Genomic DNA, 18,875 nt, shown 5'->3' with positions numbered 1-18,875 from the left:
CAATTTGTGTCATCCTATTGTTAACATTTTTAAGTTCTAGCAAAAAAAAGGTACATCAGTTTCGATGTAATCGTACCTTACGTATTGACAAGTCATCAATTTGTTTATTTATAGATATCAATATTGTTTTGGTTTCAGTAAGCCTTTAGTTTCATTTTTGCACTAAACGAATATTTATTTAGTTTAAAAGTTGTTTATATATAATTTTGGATTCAGTGATCTCAAATTCTTATATAAATGCCACCAAATAAATTTGTCCTAGATTTGAATTTGAAACCACAGTGTTTGTTATAAAATAATCGATTAAATTTCTTAAAATATCAAAATCGCTATGTTGACCAAAAAAAGTCAGTTAGCATCACTGCTTGTACTGAACGTACTACGTTGGAAAAATCAACAACTGTTAATTTTATTCTTGCGGAGAGTAATTGTTTTTAACAAAAACGGATAGAATATTGGAAAAATAATAGAAAATAATGAGTTCCACATCTAATGCGACTGCTGGTGACATGTTGTACGGTACTACATTATCCGCGGAGTCCATGAAAGTCATCGCCGAAAGTATTGGCGTGGGTTCTTTGCCTGATGATGCCGCCAAAGAATTGGCCGAGGATGTTTCGTATAAAATCAAACGAATTGTCCAAGATGCTGCAAAATTTATGCACCATTCTAAAAGAGATAAACTGATACTTAGTGATATAGATCATGCCCTCAAAGTGAGAAACATTGAGCCCCAATATGGCTTTACAGCCAACGATTTTATTCCCTTTCGTTTTGCTTCTGGCGGCGGCCGAGAATTGCACTTCATTGAGGAGAAGGAAATGGATCTAAGTGAAATCGTACAAAGTAATGTGCCCAAAGTACCTTTGGACATTACACTGAGAACTCACTGGTTGGCGGTGGATGGCATACAACCAACCATACCAGAAAATCCACCTCCATTATCGAAAGATTTGCAGGCATTGGATTCGGTTAATCCGGTAGTTAAATTGGAACAGGGTGTAACAAAGGACACTGCTGGAAAACCAGCTACAGGGAAAATTCATAAATTGAAGAATGTTGAAACGGTACATGTCAAGCAATTGGCCACGCACGAATTGTCCGTTGAACAACAGCTGTACTACAAGGAAATAACAGAGGCATGTGTAGGTTCAGATGAACCGCGTCGCGCAGAAGCTCTACAATCATTGGCATCGGATCCAGGTCTACATGAGATGTTGCCACGTATGTGTACCTTCATAGCGGAAGGTGTAAAAGTCAATGTAGTTCAGAATAATTTGGCATTACTCATTTATTTGATGCGAATGGTAAAGGCTTTATTGGATAATCCTTCATTATATCTGGAGAAATATGTAAGTAAATATTTTTTTAAAATATGCCTTCGTTTTATCTCGGAATAGAATACCTCAATTTGTTCCCCCTAGGGTACTCAGATCTCTTTCTATGCTTCTATTGATCATGTCTGTAATTTATGTAAATTTTATTACTAAATTTTTTATTTTGCCCAAAATAGCTTTAAATTACTGAATTGAATAAATAAATGGAACAAACAGTTTATATTTTCATAATTTTTTTCTGTTAATATTCACATTTTCTGTATTGACGGCCTTCGGCCGGGTGAAGGGACTTTAAACTCTGGGGTGTATCGAACACCGGCTTCGCTAAAATCACTTTTTCTGTATATCAAAATTTTCTGAAGTACTGTCATATAAAATCAAAAGGAATTTTTGATTCACAATATTAATAAACTGTACCATATTATATATCATATTAAAGGTATTGTGAAGCACTATTCAATGATACCCATAACGATCAGTTTGTTTTCCAAATATATGAGAAATGTACTATTATATGTATTGACTTTAAATTCATATAACTCTTAAACTAAGAGAGAGCAGGGAAAAATATTAACGTTTTTGTGCTTCTAATTATGAGAGCTATCAACGCCCAAGAAATTATAAAAATGCAAGCTTGATTTATCTTGAATTAAAAAATAATAAAAGTCTTTATCAAAATTTTATTTTAGAATGAAGAAAAATTTCTTTCAACAAATTTTATATAAAAATACTAAGAACACTAGATTGGAATAATAAAGACAAAATTTATAAAGTTATTGAATTAACAAGTTAACACCCCTTCTCAATAGCATAATATTTTGTTATTCAATTAAACCTAGAGAGTTTCTAAATTTACAATATTTAATTCTTGATAGTGGTTTAGTAAATACGTCTGCTATCATTTCATCAGTTGAAAGATATTCGTATAAAATCATTCCATTTTGCATAAGATCTCTTGCATAAAAATATTTGACATCAATATGTTTAGATCTTGAATTTATTTTCTCAGATTCCAAAATTTTTAAAGTGCTTTGATTATCAACAAACAATTTTGGTATTGAGTCGAGTCCGAAATCTTTTAATAATTGGATTATCCATACAGCTTGTTGGCTAGCTTCAGTTAAGGCTACTAGTTCTGCTTCTGTAGAAGAAAGGGTCACAATATTCTGTTTTCTTGCAGAATAATGAATTGTTGAATTTCCTAATTTGAAAAGACAGCCACTTGTAGATTTTCTTCCATTGTTATCACCAGCCCAATCTGAATCAGTAAAGCCTTCCAATATTAGTTCTTCATTTGTTCCAACACGTAACTTATAATTTCGAGTTCCTTTTAAATAACGCATTACTCTCTTCACTTCGTTCCAATCTGTTGAATTTGGCTTGCTAACTTTTCTTGATAAAATAGAAATTGCTAATGCGATGTCTGGTCTAGTGTTTCCTGCTAAATACAGCAACGATCCAATTACTTTTCGATATTGATTATTATTTTCTAAAATTTTATCATCTTCTAGCTTGAAATATCCTGGATCTAACGGTATTTTTGAATCTTTTGCATTTTCCATATTGTTTTCTTTCAAAATTTTGTTGATGTATTCTTCTTGGTCCATGAAAAAGATACCATTTCTGTCTCTTGTTATTTTAATTCCTAAATATAGCTTTAAAGATCCCAAATCTGTAATTTCAAAATTTGATTGTATATCCTTTATTAAATCTTTAACAACTTTTTCATGCTTGCAGGCAATTATGATGTCATCAACATATATAAGAACATAAATAAAATCGTTTTGGTATTCTTTAATATATAAACAATTATCAGCTTTTCCCCTTCTGAATCCGAATTTAATGAAAACATCATTTATTCGCTGATTCCAGCATCTAGCTGATTGCTTAAGGCCATATATGCTACGATTTAATTTACATACCAGTTTTTCTTTTCCTGGTTCTACAAAACCTTCTGGTTGCTTGATGTAAATTTCGGTGTCTATTTCACCGTTCAAAAATGCAGTTTTCACGTCTATATGGTGTACAAACATATTTTTATAAGAAGCTACTGTTAGTAACGTTCTTAGTGTTGTTATCTTGACAACGGGAGCAAATATCTCATCGTAGTCTTGACCATATTTTTGCGAATAACCTTTCGCGACTAATCGAGCTTTGAACTTCTTATTACCATCAACCATTGACTTTATTTTATATACCCATCTACAGCCAACTAGAGTTTTATCTTTCGGCATTTCAACAAGATCCCATGTGTTATTCATTACCATGGAATTAATTTCATCTTGCATAGCCAAAAACCATTCATTACTACATGAGCTTTCGATAGCTTCTTTAAAACTTGTAGGTTCCTCTGAAGTCGATGTCATATTAGCGTATCTTTTAGGTGGTATTCCTTTCGTGGATCTTGATGATACTCTTTGGTTTACTTGATTTTCTTCTTCAGAACTTGTATTATTATCTGCTGTTTCAAAACCAGCAAAATCACCGCTTTCAGAAGTGATAACATCGTCACTACTAATATTAATGACACTGTCAGTTATCTCAGTGTCGTTGTCTTCTTCAGCTGTTTGAATTGGCTCTGCATTTACATTTTGTTCTTCATTGTGGGTTAGATCAAACGATATTAATTCCGGAAACTTATCAATGTTTATTTCTTTTATAATTGAACTGGTATCTGTAGTTGACTTTTTATTTTCAAATTCACCATCAATAAAAGTTACATCTCTGCTTATGGTAATCTCATCATTTTCTGGATTTAAAAATCGATACGCCTTTGATTCCTCACTATAACCCAGTAGAATTTGCTTCTTAGAAACAGGATCAAGTTTACGACGTTTCTGTTTATTTATATGTACAAAAGCATAAGAACCAAATTTTCTTATATGTTTCATGTTTGGTTTCGCTCCAAACCATTCTTCATATGGGGTTGTGTTTAATGAACTAGATGGCAAACGATTAAGTAAATAATTTGCTGTATTCACAGCCTCAGACCAATATTTTGAATTTAAATTCGAGTCAAATAACATGCACCTTCCCATTTCGATTAGGCTCCTATTTTTCCTTTCCGCTACACCGTTTTGTTGTGGTGTATATGGTGTTGTTAGTTGATGTTTAATGCCTTTACTTTTAAGAAATACATCCATTTCCTTACTACAATATTCACCACCTCTATCACTTCGAATTGTTTTTATTCGCTTTCCAAATTTATTTTCAGTATACGCAACAAATTCTTTGATTTTGTCAATAGTTTCACTCTTATTTTTAAGGAAATATAAAGTACAATAACGGCTCTTATCATCAATTAATGTTAAAATGTATCGACTTCCAGATGGTGAGGGTGTCTGCATTGGTCCACACAAATCACTGTGAATTAAATCTAAAACTTCTGCAGATCGATTTTCAGAAAATTTCGGAAATGGTTTTCTAGGCATTTTGGCTTTTAAACATGTTTCACAAACATTATTACAATTACAATTAGAAACACTTACTCCGTTAAATAATGATTTATTTACTGCAGTCTTAATTGCGTTTATGTCTCTATGTCCAAAACGTATATGCCATTTATGAATACAATCACTCACTGTATTTGAAATTTTTCTTGCTGAGTTATCTTCATCTAGTTCAAATAGACTATTCTTCAAAGTTGCTGTAGCATGTTCTACACCATTCAATGATATTACGCATTTATTTTTATCAAATGTCACCGTAAATCCTTCTAATACAAGTTTTCTAACAGATAGCAAACTTCCTTCTAATGTAGGCACGAATAAAACATTTTTCACCAATATCTTATTATTTTTAATCTGTAGGTAACCTTCACCTTTACCTTTTGCTTTAATCATGGTTCCATCGGCTAAGTATATAGTTTCAGTTGTAGAAGTATCTAACTTTGAGAAGAAATCTTTATCACTACACATGTGACATGTAGCTGCCGAATCAACAAACCAACCATGCTCTGGATTATCTGTAGAAACACCAAAGCAAACATTATTATTTATATCACATTTGACATATTTTGCAGAATTATTTTTATTTTTCTTATTTAAATAACAATTCTTCTTTTTATGTCCTGGTTTGCCACATATAAAACATTTTGAAATAGTATTTTTCTTGTATTCAGTTTTTAAAACTACTTCTTGAGATTTATCAGTATGATTTCTTTTGCTTTCTTGAATTAATTTTTCTTTAATCATATCCAATGTCAGGTCTTTTTCTGGACGTACTTCGAGTGCAGATACAATACCATTGTAATTATCCGGCAGGCTTCCTAATAAAAATGCAACAATCTTATGTTCCGGAAATTCTTCACCCATATCTTGTAAACGATCAGCAATATCCAAGAATTCGGCAATATGATCTTCCATTGATTCTCCATCTTGAAGTTTCTTCGAAGTTAATTTTCGCAAAAGACTTACTCTGTTTGTTAGATTCGCCTTTTCATGATGTTTCTTCAGCACTTCCCAGTATTCTTTAGCAAATTTCTGCTTCTTTATTTGTACCTTTTGGTTTTCTTCCAAAGACAATCCAATTACCGCTCGAGCTTTTCCATCTCGTACCAGCCATTTATCATCCGGCTGCTCCGGAATATCAGACGTTATAACATCCCATAACTCACGTTCCAACAATAGCATTTCCACATTAAATTTCCATGTGTGATAATTATTGTTATTTAGTTTTGGGAACATTGCCTTGATATCCATTTTTATTGAGATATAACTCGTTTAATTCCGCGTTTAAATGTTATTTTATTTAGTGAAATAATGGAGGCCCATAACCTCTTGAATTAAAAAATAATAAAAGTCTTTATCAAAATTTTATTTTAGAATGAAGAAAAATTTCTTTCAACAAATTTTATATAAAAATACTAAGAACACTAGATTGGAATAATAAAGACAAAATTTATAAAGTTATTGAATTAACAAGTTAACAATTTATACCAAATAAATAAACTTAAAGCACCTAGAATTTAAAAATAAATTGGTTTCAAAATTTTGTATTTTAGCTTCATGAACTTATACCATCGGTTACCACTTGTATTGTGTCAAAACAGTTATGTATGCGCCCCGAATTAGATAATCATTGGGCATTGCGTGATTTTGCCTCTCGTCTTATGTCACAAATCTGTAAAACCTTTAATACATCCACCAATAATCTACAAACTCGTGTAACACGCATCTTCAGTAAAGCTTTACAAAATGATAAAACTCACTTGTCTTCATTGTACGGCTCTATAGCGGGACTCTCAGAACTTGGTGCTGAGGTTATAAAAGTTTTCATCATACCACGACTTAAGTTTGTATCTGAACGTATTGAAGGGCATTTACTGGGTTCCTCACAAAGTAATACCGATAAGACAGCTGCTGGTCATATTCGTGCAATGTTGCAAAAAGTATGTCCACCCATATTAAAACAAATACGAAATCCGCCAGACTTTTCTGATGAGTATAAGTAAGTCAGCAGATAACTTTTATAATATAGAACATTGTTTTATTAAAACTAATTTTTTTTTATTTTATTAAATTATGTAGAAACGATTTTGGTTTTCTGGGACCCTCTTTATGTCAGGCCGTGGTAAAAGCTCGCAATACACCTTCTACAGCTACTGTCACTGGTCCTGCCACCATTTCCAGTGGCCCTATAACTTCTGCTGCTCAAACAGCAACAACAATTGGCAGACCACAAGTTACACAAATCACACCACAGAGACAACCGTAAGTACATTTGAAGTAAATTGGTTTTTATTTTAGTTCTGATTTAGGTTTTTTTGTACCGTCACCATGTGTGTCAAATTTGTCCTAATTTTAACATAATTATGTCATTCTAATTGAAATTTCTGTAATATTCATATTATATTCTGGATCGTTATAAATAGGGAAGTTGAAATAAAGATATCCGTATGGACCTATACATTAGGGTGGCCCCGTTTGTATGGAGAAAAAATAAGGTATCGATGTTCCCGCCTAAAATGAAAATTTGGATCATTCTAAGACTACGTTTTGAAATTTTTTCGTCCTGGGGTCAATATTTGGCGAGCTGGATCAAAGGATAAAAAGGTCCTTTTTTGAGGATTTTTATATTTTTTCCATATTTCTTCCAAAGGAAGTATATGTAAATTTGGTATCATATGAAAGGTCTTTGAGAGACGCATTCAATTGGTTAAAAGAAATTTAAAAAAAAAAAATTTTAATTAAAAAATTTTAAAAATTTTCGACAAAATTTTATTTTTTTTTAATTTTTTCATAGAATTTATTCAAATACATAGATGAAATTTCTTGATCATAAACATCATGTAATTTCACCGAAATGTTCAATGTTTATTCAAATTTGTTTAAACCCAATTTCATCCCTATCTGACAATCTCTGTATACTCAATTCATAGTATATGTAATGGCATCAAAATAACTCAAATTTTATAAGCTTTCCATCGATGTATAATTTCGTATACTTTGTTTTTGTTACACTACGAATATTTAAATTTAAGCTAAAACATTATTCCATAATAATAATAATAATTTGCTTTTGAATGTTGTTGTTTTTTGTCGTTTATTTTTAAAGTAATGAAGAATTTGTATAAAATCATTGACAACTAGTAAAATTTAAAGAGAAAATTTTTTCTCTTTTTTTTTAATTTTTACAAAAAATCTTATATATGGTCACCTTAAAATCAAAAGGGCATAAAAACCAAAAAAATAAAATTTTACATTTTGATTGGAAATAATACATTGCAACATAGCACATTTTAGAACACTGTTGTCAACAATACCAATTTTATTTATTTTAATTTTATTAAAGAAAAATTCAAAGGGCATATCAGACATGATTGTGTAGGTTGGGAGATAATAAATGTAATAACAAATCATTTTTATAACAAAAATAGTTTTCATACTACATATTTTTTTTTTTTGCGTTTATTTAAATTGCAATCTATCTTAATACAGATAATAAGCAACTTTGATAAACAAATTTAATAAAACGTTGATAGATGTACTCTTTTAAGTACAACTATAAGTATTATAAATTTACATATTTGTGACATTTAACATATTTATTATATACTTATTATTTATTATATACTTCGTCAATTCACAATTCCAACACTCAATTTTAATTGTCATTCCTACACGGATTTAATAGATTGGAAAGAGGTAGCCTTCTCAGAGCCCCCTTGCATTCAATTTTACTCAACAGAACAATTAATGAAATACAACGACTAATAGAATTGCTAATAGAATAAACTCATGTAAACGAATTTGTAAATAAATATATATGAAAAAATTATGTTAATATTAAAATATTTTCTATGAATTTATATTTTTAAGTTTTAACCATAATAAAAATATAGAAGGTAGTTTCAATCAAAATTTTTTTTTCAAATAAGGTTTTTTGAAGTTTCCTTATTTTGTGAGCATTATAAAAAGCGTTGCCACATTCCTAAAAATGATTTTTATTTTAGAGAAATTTTTTACAAAAAAAGGTGTAATTTATAATTTAGTATTTAAATAAAAATGTATTAAGTATGTTGTGGTTGGAAGTTAATGTATTAACTGAAATATTGCTTTTAAGGAAATGGTCCGAGCACACCATTGGCTCTTTTGGCAGATCTTCGCAAGTTTTACTGTTGTCGTTTGTTAGGTAATGTAGGGAAAATTTACATTTGAATTTTTGCAAAAATATTTGGTATTTTCGCAGTTGGGGAAAATGTAACTCATGTTTGTTAAATCTTAAAATAATGTTCACAAATTAGCTTTGAAATATTTGAAAATGAAAATCTTACCTTTGATCCCAATTTGATTTTTTATATTTTTTTAATAATTTTCAAATTAATGAAAATTATGTATTAATTTTTTCACAAAATTCAAAGAATATATGGGAAAATTTTTAATTAATATGGTATTACTATTTTAACGAAAACGTCAAAATCCTTAAGCATGTCAGACGTAGAATTTTAAAAAATAAAGAGAGAATGAAACTACCTTCTATTTTTCTACTATGGTTTTAACTGTTAATTAATATTTCTCATTTAGCAAACAATATACTAAACAATGTAAAAATATATGTAATAAGCAGTTTTTCACATGTTACAACAACATTCCAAAGGAATAACATTAAAATAATCATTATAGCGCGATGTATAGTAAATGTTTTAGCTTAAATTTAAATATTCGTAGTGTAACAAAAAAAAAGTATACGAAATTATACATCGATGGAAAGCTTATAAAATTTGAGTTATTTTGAAGCCCATTACATATACTATGAAATGAGTATACAGAGATTGTCAGATAGGGATGAAATTGGGTTTAAACAAATTTGAATAAACATTGAACTGGACTGAATTTTAAAAAACGAGAAAAACCATTTCGGTGAAATTACATGATGTTTATGATCAAGAAATTTCATCTATGTATTTGAATAAATTCTATGAAAAAATTAAAAAAAAATTAAATTTTGTCGAAAATTTTTAAAATTTTTTAAATAAAATTTTTTTTTTTTAAATTTCTTTTAACCAATTGAATGCGTCTCTCAAAGACCTTTCATATGATACCAAATTTACATATACTTCCTTTGGAAGAAATATGGAAAAAATGTAAAAAACCTCAAAAAAGGACCTTTTTATCCTTTGATCCAGCTCGCCAAATATTGACCCCTGGACGAAAAAAATTCAAAACGTAGTCTTAGAATGAATCAAATTTTCATTTTAGGTGGGAACATCCGCAACTTAAATTTTGGGGCCACCCTACTATACATACATTAGAAATGATTCGGTTTGTTTCGAATTTTACTGAATATTGATATTTTAACCGACTAGTAGCTTCCGCTCATTTCGGCCTGTCAAAATTTGCGACTTTTCCGAAATCAGTTTAAACTTTAAATCACAGGTACCTCAAAATAATAAGAGATATTGACCTAATTATTTTTGGACTTTATTTTCATATATATTTTTAATAAATTTGTAAGAATAAAAGAAATACAAAATTTTGCTTAACAAAATTTTAAAAAGTAATAGGTAATTCTATATAGAATATGATTCCGTTATAAACAGATCCACTTTAATTTCAGTGGCAAATTGTAGTAAATGTTTGAATAACCTATTAATACAAAGTAGTTACTAAGTTTATATCACTATGCCATGTAATAAATTATTTAGAGTTTTAATAAATTACAGTTCATTTCTAATATTCAACACAGCATTCACAGCATTATTTCTATAAGTCGAATCCAACAATTGACTTTTATAGATCTTCGAACAATCACCTTTAATGGATCAGTCGAAGAGTCGAAATTATTTAAAAAATAATATTTAATTGCAACTACTTACAAACGTTATGCAAAGCGCAACAAACATTTGTAATTTTCACCACTTTTAATGGAGTGTAGGGTAGTCACATTTGAGGGCATCTAAAACGGCTCTTTAAATTGTCTATAGTTCTGTCAACAATATTTCGTGCAGCTGAATGACGTAAATTAAATTTGTGCTGCATTGAACCAAAAGCAGCGGATTTGTATGGTACTAACCAGAGATCGAAAATAACTCGTCCATATACCAATAAACCCAAATTGTGATTTATATTTTTGTGATAAAAATAAATCACTGAAAATAACAGTTACAAATTATTTTTATTTAAATGGTTTGGTATGACCTTTATTCGTTTTTGTTGTTTTTTAATGGTTTGGTGTGAGATAAACAATTCATTTGTTCTTGTTTTTAATAACAGTTACTTTCTATTTTATTTACATACAATAACATATTGTTAGTAATTTTTAACAAATGGAAATAATATGATATGATGAAGTCTGAGTAACAGAAATGAGAATTTTTTTTTAAATTGTTATTAATCTTTTGATAAATTTTGTATATTTAAGCGTTGATTTGCATCAAATGCATTTTTGCGATTTATTTTTCATGTTCGCAAATAAAAGTCGCAAGCTGACCTTTACGAAAAAAATAAATTATAAATCACTCATCCAGATTATTTGTGTTTGTTTCTTTTCCTTTTCTCTCAACCCCAAACCTAAAATGTTCTCTAATAAATCACTCTCTCAGTGATATATCACAAAAAATTATTTTTAAATGACTGCGAATGAGAATTTACCATTGAAATGAAAGTGAACCAGTTATTTTCGGTCTCTGGTACTAACACATAGGGCTGTAAGGCTGAGTCGGCAAACAACCAGTAACAACGGTTACTATTGGAATACATTTCAGTGTAGTACGCATTAGCATATCTTAAAGTCTACACAGGAACCAGGTCTAGTTGCGTCGACAGCTCGTATCTTCATTTGGTGATCAGAAATCTACATGCAAAATAAATACTTCGTTTATACAAATAAATATCATATGGGGCTATGTACTTACAATTAATACATTTAAGCTGTAATATCCTTTTCTGCAATAATACAATTTTGAGGTGGTTTTAATAATCGTACGTGGTACGTACGATTATACGGTCGGTGGTTTAAATATTTGGAAAAATGCAATTTTGATGATTTTGCTTCAGCCTCGGTCATGTCCAATTGAATCCAAAGTGGACACAGCCTTTCTTCAAGCACATTAAATACATCCCATAATACTTTTCACAATGTTGTACGTCCCATACTGAGGTTTAAGTCGTTGGCAATTACACCTTGAAAGGAACCGACCGCTAGAAATATGATAGCGCATAACAAACGAATTGTGTCATTAATAGAACTTTTGCTCAGATGTGCAGCAGTTTCTTCAATGGCTTCTAATAATTTGTCATTCCCGTTTGATAAAAAGCATTCCCGAGCATGCTTCGAGCTTCAGAAAAACGAAATGATGAATTGGTAGGCTTTGCATCACTGCTGATGGCAGTGGAGAACTTCAAATCGAAATTAAGCGTTGATATTTCAAAAGTGAAAAAAAACACTCGCAAATTCAAATGATTCGTGCAAGAGAGAAAAATTAATTAATAATAAGCTTCAATCCATATTTTGAAATCTTCCAATACAGAATGTTATTGTATCATATCTCCTGACGATAATACTTAAAATTGATTTATGACTGCCAGAAAATATAAAATTAAGATCATTTGGAATTAAATTGTAAGCAACTTATTCAATATAGTTCTTTTTTTTAATTATCATATGATTATTGTGTCTATAACACCATAATATTTAACAAACAATCCCAAAACCGAACGGTTTTAAGTCATGGCTCACCAAATGCGAACGAACATTTTCTTATTTTATATTTAAAACAATAAAAAAAATCAATATAAAATAAGAAAGAAAATGTTCGTTCGCATTTAATGAGCCAGGCCCATAAAATTTTTAAATTTTGTCGGTTTTTCGGAAACTCTAACGGTAGGGTCACACATGGCGAATATTTGACGAAAAAGACGTAACCACTAAATAAAATATATTTTAATTCTCTTATTTATTTCAAAAACTGCTTTTACTTAGGATAATTCAAAACAAATATTTAGTTTTATTTTATTTGATGCTATTTGATGTTACAAAACACTTGTAAGAGTAAACAACATTAAACAAATGTGTGCTAAATAAAGTGGTTACGTCTTTTTCGTCTAATATTTGCCATATGTGACCCTACCTTAAGTAGTACTATATTAGAAGGGGTGTGTACTATAAAATATATTTCCTCATTCAATACCCTTAAGAAATAGACCTAGTTAAGAAAAAAAATAAATAAATGAAAGAAGTGCAATCCAGGTCTGAAGGACCAAAAATAATATATCACACGGGGTTTTTCCGGAGAACTGTCATTCAAAAAAGCCATCCCCAAATAAACTCTAGAAACTTGACTAGATCATATTTAGCTATATCAGCTAGTTCATCGAGGAATCTATTTCCTAGCCAATCTATTGTCTGAGACCCTGTAATCTAGGACAGTCTAGCGCATCGATAGCTCCTAGAAGTGGCAGAAAATAATAATATACGTCAGAGAAGAACTAATACTAGAAAAATTATTTTAATAAATTTCAGAGGTAAATCAGCATGACTCGAACTATTTGAACGACTCTTTTATATCACCGTATTCATCCATTCCACGCAAAGAGAAATAATTCCCATTAAAATGTTCAAATAAGTTAGCGAAAATACCGGCCATTCATAAGACTGATTTGAAATAAAAACCGATTAATATCGAATGGATCTACATTATCCACTTCATCCATACGTTTAATACATCAATTTTCCCTTAAGAAATTCCACATCAGTCTATTTTTTACAGAATGATTAAACATCCTGTTATTACAGGATGATTAGATTTCCAGTAAAAACGATCAAATGTAGAATTCAAAAACCTAGTTGTTGTAACAGTTCGACTATGACCGATTGTTCTTTCGGTTTGTAAAGCTGTCGCTGAGTTGACAATCTTTGGCCAAATATGATTCGGGAAGTTCCGGAACGGAGATCCAATTGTCATGGGAACGCAAAAACGTAGTACATTCTTAGTTTCCGTAAAAAATGTATGTCACATTACGAAAAACTGTTTTAATAACACAGAAAAAATTGTAAATCAAATAAAAAAATCTGATTTTGTAATATCATGTTCGTTTTTTCTTCTCTCAATTTATCGGGTTTCTGGTTTAATAATTGAGCAAATAATTAATCGAGGTTTAGATTTATTCGTTTAATAATCGGTTAATTTAAAATTATTCGATTAACCGCATAATTTCTATTTTAATTTTAAATTGAAAATACAACAACGAATATACAAAAACGTAAAAAACAGCAAATAAGGTATTTGAGATCATTTTTGTAAACATATCGCCTATTTGCTGCAACAACGTCATAACACAAAATCCGTGTTTTTTGAACAGAGTAATACAAAATATGCCCTTTTCTATAATCTTTCATATAGTTTTATCAGTTTTCAAAAAATTCAATTATTTTTTGTGTTTTCTTGTATATTTGATAAGTAAAAATTTGGGTTAAATACAGATTAGAAAGATATTAACATGTTGACAAATTATATAAGAAATAGTAAAATGTCATAAAACATTCAAAGACGTTTTTCTCGAAACGACTATTTTTTTTGGATTATGACGTTGTTGCAGCAAATGAGCGATGTGTGAGTTTTTTATGGTTTTAGTGAGATCTTCTGAAATAATCATTTATAAAAATAATATAATGTAAACGATTTTTCTCTTTAGATTTAATAAAACTTTTCTTGGAAAAGTATATGATAAAGAATATTCCTTTTTGGATTGTTTTAGATTTTGATTAATTTTTTAGTTATGACTCATTTCAAAAAAAAGTTTCGTTTATACATGTAAATACAATGTTTCAAAGACATGTAAATTAATGTGTCAGTTGTTATACATACTCACTAATCATGTTTATTGGATGTTCAAAAAATATCTAATTTTAATTTGAAATTTGTTTTTGAATTGAAATGGAAAAATACAAAAAGATATGTTAAAGGGCAAAAAAAGGAATTTCGGTTAATCGGTTAATCGACACAAATTAATCGGTTTATTTGTTGTTTGAAAATCGGCAATTTTAAATTATTCAAACAGTTAACCGTCCAAAATTAATCGGTTAACCGATTAACGGTTAATCGATTGAATACCCTACTATCGTTATACACAAAAATATGTCGTTACCTTAATATAGAAAGGCCCTAATGCCCATTATTTCAACAAATATATATCTATCAGTGCTTAGTTACTTATGGAGTAAACTAGTGAATGGTATGAAAAGCTAATAATCGATTTTCGACTTTTCGATCAAACATTTTCATTTCGATTTTTACAGTCGATTAATCGAACCCAATAATCGATTTTTTAATAATCGATCTGCATTTTTGGGAACTATAGCAAATGACCCATATACGCTATAATTAAATCATATTTTGGAAGAGTATTATAACTCCTTTATGCTGAGGTGCTCATTTTATAAACCGTAACGGCAAACATTTGACAACAATTTTATGGAAAAAATTTCGTAGACCTTTTTATAAAAATTTCGTAGACCTTTTTATAAAAATTTCTTAAGGTTGAAAAAATTTCGAATTAAAAAATGCGGTCCTCCGTGAGTATTTTCCGATGTCAGCTGAAGATTAATATATTACAATTTTGAATGAAAGCAAAAAACGTAGACAATACTAAAAATTCCGGAATTTTATTTCTATTTCGATTAATCGTTATCAAAAATCGATTTCAGCTTAAAAATCGGAGTATATAATCGATCACGATATAATCGTTTTTAGACCTTGAAAATCGATTTTCGACCATAATCGTAATCGATTTACCATTTACTAGAGTAAACATATTTGGTAATTTTTACCCGTAGATATTGATTTGAAATTAATGTCAAATTGATAGGCCAGCACACTATCGTCTTGTCTATCGGGGTACACTAGAAAGCTAAGCATTCAAAATGCATTTCGATTAATACATAATAAAATTAGCTACCACATGTATTTTGTATATGTTTATTCTTTGAAAAGGCAAAAGAAACGTAATAATTTTCCAATGTGTTTAAAAAAGTCTTTCACGTTTTGTATTAGGAATTATAGCATATTTACTATTTTAAAATTATACTACGAAAAGTGATTTTCGCTAGTGTACAGAAATTTGACGTGATTCACTCCTTAAAAACAATTAAAACATTTAATGCAATTAAAAACATCAGCAAAGATTATGAATCGAGTTGATTAAACCAGAAAACAAGTATGTATGGGTATTAAAACAGTTTAACTAAAAGTCCTTTTAAAATATACATAGATACATACATTTCCGAGTAGGTAAATGTATACCAACATGTATGTATGCTTTCAATAACAATAAACTTGACCTTAATTTGATATCATATTGTCTTATTACATTAAAGTGTTTGGTTAACAATTTACTTATGTCAATAATGTTATTTATATACATGTATCTTTGTACATATTTTTCTTTTTCAGGAGTCCTGTGGTAACCACTTTACCCCAAATACGTGGTATTCAAACCATACAGCCTATACAACAGCAACAGCAGCAGCAGCAGCAACAAACACCACCCCCACCGCCAGCCCAAAAATTTGTTATAGTATCGCAGGCACAGCAACAGATAATACAACAGCCTGTTCAAACGATACAATTACAACAAACCCAACAGCAACAACAACAGCAGCAGCAGCAGACACTATATCAACGTCCATCTACACCACAATCGGTATTACTAACAAATGCCCCATCACTAAATGGTGCTGGGGGTAGTGTTGTTGGCGGAATTGGTGGTAATGGTTCTAACTCAGGCAATAATAGCCTTCTAGGTAATATAGGCAGTACTGTTGTTATTGGCAGCAACAGTAGTGGCAGTAGTATTGTTGCTAATAGTATCTTAAATCGAAGTGAAAGGGTAAGAATGACACATTCTGTTTTGTTGAAAACAATAGTAGTCAACAATCTCAGCACTATGGGTCAGGATTTGTTAAAACATATTTTCATTAGAAAATTAAAAGAGTTGAATTTTATTTGATGAGAGAGCTACGAATTCATTAATTCAATTTGAGCATAATTTAGAATTAAAAAAAATTTTCCTGAGTGGAATTTGAATCATATTTGGCCCTTAGCTTGATTCTTAATAAATGAAATAAATAAAAAAAAATTCTTTCCATAAAACTATTCCCACCAAAACTAAATTTGGCATCATTTAAAGGTTTTTGTTTTATTGAATTCATACAGAATTCATTAAATTTTTATTAATTCAAATCTAATACAAATTGAATTGAATTGTTTCATTCAATTTGTTTTTAATAATATACAAAATGAGTGAACGCAACAGTTGAAAAGCTATTTTGCAATAGATTCAAAGTGAATACAAATTTCATGATTCATGATCATACGTTTGAAATTCGAGAATGAATGCTTTAATGGAATTCTTAAATTATCATATTTAATATGATTTTGAAAATTTAATTCAGATTGAATTATTTCGAACCTTTGTTTGATGTCCACATGCTAACATTGTCCGATTTGACTCAAATTCAGAATATGTATGCTATTTCATTGAATCTATTGACTTTAAAAATATGTTATAAACAACCCTTTTCGAAATATTTAAACAAAAAACTAATAATATTCTGCTCATAGTGCAACATTCGCTTTAAATAACATTCATATACTAAACATTCAAACATACATTTATTTATCTCTATACCAAATACCATTCTAACATAGACTAATTTATGATTTCCGCTTTTATTTTGGTTTTCTGTATTTTTTTAGACATCTGTTGATTCGAATTCTATTATTATTGAGACAGAAGAAGTTCGACCACCACCGGAACTAGATGATCTGTCACATTTGGAATAGCTAAGGAAGGCATAATTAGCTTTATAATTTTATTAACATTTAAGAACATTTTTTTTGCATAGAATTAAAACTTTGCTGGTAAAAACAAGTAAAGTATACTTATAATCATAATAATAATAATAATAAATAAAAACTGTTTCAGTTTATAACAGATACTTGATAACTAATATTTTATAGGTTTATTGTTTTTATCTTAACACGCAAGAACAACGCATGTGCTGTCCTATATGAATATTGATTTTTGTTTCTCATACTGCCTTAACCTAATGCAAACTTCATTCGATTATGCCTGTCGAAGGGGGATGGGTTCCTAATGAAAGAATGTGTGGAATTTGATATAAAAAACAGGGGTTCTGTGAAGTTTAAATACGTTAAAACTAGGTTAAGATCTAGGGCGATTTATGATGACCCTTCTCATTACATTTCGGGAGGAACTACTTTTGTCAGAATTAAATGTTCTGTGACTGGGAAATCTTCATAGTGTAGAGGATATTTCGATGTTACTTGCATGTTCACTAGTGGGTATCTCTCAACGAAATATTGTTGTAACATCTCGTCGAAAGTTCTTTCATGAGGAAAAACCTTTCGGTTGATATCAACTTATGTTATTTGGCCGAGTGAGACACGGGTTGTTCCAGAGCGAAGATCCTATTGTCATGGGAACGTGGGAACAATGGGAACGAAATAATGTGGTTGTTGTGTTATCCTGATGTTTATATCCTTATTGCTAAGATATATCCAGAATTCAGACAAAAAATCATAAAATAATGTTGGGTGCTTGTCTATGAACACCAGGCATGAGGAAATGAACGGTCAATGAACACAACCTGAGATCTGGATGGAGCAATAGTCTCAATAGCTGTATAGACTGTGCCGTCACCAACATATTTACAGCCTTTGTTAAAAGTCCCCATGATACCCTTCACCTTTTTGAGTGTTCGCCCATCCCCATCTCACTCCGTCTTGAAAATCTTTGAACACAGTCGAAATTTAGGTCTATGAAAACACCTAATGAACTAACGAATGTAGATTTTTATTAAGGGTCCAATATAAACAAGTGAAAAAGCGAGATGTCTAAAGCATAATTTAGTTTTCTGTATTAACCGAACGCTTTTTCCTCAGGAAAGAGCTAACGATAACAATGGAACTGTTACAACAATATATCTATAGACTTTTGTATCTGTTATGGGTTAGTGGAATAACGCAGAGAATATAAAGTTTGCTCTCTTCCTCGAGTCAATAGTTTACTCAAGGTG

The 18,875-nt window shown here is 30.1% G+C and overlaps 1 protein-coding gene across 1 annotated transcript; it reads left to right on the top strand.

Moving 5' to 3' along the window:
• The first annotated feature begins 384 nt into the window (after window positions 1-384).
• Window positions 385-17,786, top strand: Taf6 (TBP-associated factor 6). Its single transcript, XM_065503943.1, has 5 exons — window positions 385-1,352; window positions 6,340-6,785; window positions 6,866-7,048; window positions 16,228-16,663; window positions 17,533-17,786. Exons 1-5 carry the CDS (start codon window positions 477-479, stop codon window positions 17,617-17,619), a joined length of 2,028 nt encoding a protein of 675 aa, XP_065360015.1. The 5' UTR covers window positions 385-476; the 3' UTR covers window positions 17,620-17,786.
• The last annotated feature ends 1,089 nt before the right edge of the window (window positions 17,787-18,875 follow it).

The sequence above is a fragment of the Calliphora vicina genome, chromosome 3, assembly GCF_958450345.1.
Source record: "Calliphora vicina chromosome 3, idCalVici1.1, whole genome shotgun sequence".
Lineage (NCBI taxonomy): Eukaryota > Metazoa > Arthropoda > Insecta > Diptera > Calliphoridae > Calliphora > Calliphora vicina.
The sequence above is the reverse complement of the archived record's forward strand: the minus strand, read 5'-3'. Positions and strand labels throughout refer to the sequence as shown.